Here is a 2,266-nt window from a genome sequence, read left to right as displayed (position 1 = left end):
AACATTTTTTATCCTAACGAACGAATAAATAAGACGGTAGGACATTCCGCTCGTTATTTTCTTAATTTGTTCAGTACACAAATGATTTCAGAGCGGACATATATTTTATAGATCCTAGCTGGTGAGGTAGTGGAGCACATATTTAATTTTTTTTTTTTTTAAGTTTTAGTAGGCTGGAATCCCCCAATGTTGATATGTGAGTTAACACCCTAACTAACCCTCCGTTGTCTCCACAAAATGTTGCCACTAGCAGTGTGCTTGTAGTAAGAGGTCGGACACATTAATTTGTGAACTTGATATCTGTATCAGCTGATTTGCTTAGGAGAAAACGGTAGTTATAAAGTAGACAGGAAAAAAGCTTTTGTGCTTACTAATTGAACGCTAAGTAATATCTTCTGTAAATAAGCTGAGGAAGAAAACCACGATCATCGATATTTTATAATTTGTATTTGATTAATTTAGTTAATAGTTGTATTTCAATGACCCACACAAACATGTGACTACGAAAATATTCTGACGACAAATTCGTAATTATTAGTCATTGTTTTCATTATAATAAAAATTTGTAAACATATTCATTGAAGTTTTTGTGAATGGTGTCATCCAGACGACATCTAATTAAAAACATTTCAATATAGATGCTCACTTCATTCCTTTGGCATCAACAATAGAAATAACACGTCATTTGACTTACCGCAAACGGCAGCTGTAAAATTTTTTTCTTTTTCTCGTTTTTTATCGGTGTTAGTGAAAAAAAGGAATAAATAAATAAAGAAAAAAATTTAAAGAAAGAACTTGAAAAAGGAAGTTAAAAAAACAAAAGTTTAAAAAAGAAACGATATTTTTGATAATTTAAAAAAATAAAAAATATATACATTAATTTTTCCTTTTTCGTCCGTATTGGTAACTATTCCCCAGCATAAGCATTACAACAACATCAGCCTGCCTCCCTATGGAGACGGGGGCTGAACTAATTGTCACGGAGAGGGACGATTTCGAGGCTTTCTATACGAATGAGCACAACCAGAGATGGAGGATGGATGGGGATGATGTTAGTCTACCTCCCAAGGCAGAAGCTATAGACAGTACTCAGGAAAAAGGTATTTAAATAGCCTTCTGATTTGCGTGGTAATGTCAACAGCTTCGTCAAAGATAATGATTTCAAAAAAAAGAACTTAAAAGCATAAATTCTGAGAACCTTCACCGAGAGGTTCGGAGCAATTCGAAATGGCCCCATCGAATACAGTGAAAACGAGATCATCGAAAAAGCGGTCTCCGACGTTCCTATCAAGTCTGCTGTTAGGTTTCGTAGAAGAAACCCCAACAGCAAAGAAGAGTTCATTTCAACCACTAGCATCAAAATAAGGGAAAAGCCCTCCCCAAAGTATTTAAATTTAATTTCTGTAATGTGGCCGTGGAGTACTTTGTCCCTACTTTAAAGGAATCTTTTAAGTGCAGCAGATAAACGCATGTGTCCAAGTTCTGCAAAGCGAAGGAGGAAAGGTGCTCAAACTGCGGGAAGTCTCCCACGTGTGAAAAAAGTGCAGCAACGAGATGCTTGTCCTGTGGTTTAGGTGAGCACAAGACTCTAAATAATTGTTGCCCGAACAGGAAGCTGGAATTAAATATTAAGAAGATCATGGCCATTAAAAGTCTCTCCTATAAAGAAATGAAAGAGAAATTTTCTTCAAACTACTTTGAATGTTTGATGACAACTCCTGCGACGAGAATTTCCCTCCATTGGGGAGCTCATCTGCCATTTCGAGCAAGGATGATAATGAAAACGCAAAAAGAAAAATTAACAAATAAAAAATTTAATGCGGTCGTTAGAAGCAAATCTGTTATTTCCACACCTTCTCTCAGTTCACTCACCAAACTTTCTTTCAATTTACCCCCCAAACCGTATGTAACAAGACCTCAGCGGCCAATATTTTCGAAACACAATTTGTGTTCCTCGGAACTGTACAGATTTATCTCTGCAATCAAAGAATGTATCCGTCCGACGATCCTTCAGAATCTTGTTAAAGAATTTGATGAAAGAAGTTTCTCTGTGCTATTACACGCTACGATCAAGCACCCAGTACTGCGAGCAAATTCGGTTTGCTTTTTAATTTATTATTATTATTATCATTTTAATTTTAGACTAATGAAATGAATTCTTAGACTAAAAAAAAAGACATTGAGCACTAGCAACACAGGCTATCGGCTCTAATTTAAATAAATGGATATTAGATAATAAGCTTAGTAGTATTAATAAAGTAAAATA

General features: G+C 35.3%; 1 protein-coding gene across 1 annotated transcript in view; it reads left to right on the top strand.

Moving 5' to 3' along the window:
* Positions 1 to 1,908, top strand: part of LOC119643759 (GIGYF family protein CG11148) — a 33,523-nt gene extending 31,615 nt beyond the window's left edge. The window contains exon 9 of the mRNA XM_038043225.1: positions 919 to 1,908. Within this exon, the coding sequence (XP_037899153.1) occupies positions 919 to 969 (51 nt within the window). The 3' untranslated portion in view covers positions 970 to 1,908. The remainder of the gene's footprint in view (positions 1 to 918) is intronic.
* The last annotated feature ends 358 nt before the right edge of the window (positions 1,909 to 2,266 follow it).

This window comes from Glossina fuscipes, unplaced genomic scaffold, assembly GCF_014805625.2.
Source record: "Glossina fuscipes isolate IAEA_lab_2018 unplaced genomic scaffold, Yale_Gfus_2 61594, whole genome shotgun sequence".
In the NCBI taxonomy this organism is placed as follows: domain Eukaryota; kingdom Metazoa; phylum Arthropoda; class Insecta; order Diptera; family Glossinidae; genus Glossina; species Glossina fuscipes.
Note: the sequence above shows the minus strand (reverse complement) of the source record. Positions and strands in the feature narration are given on the sequence as shown.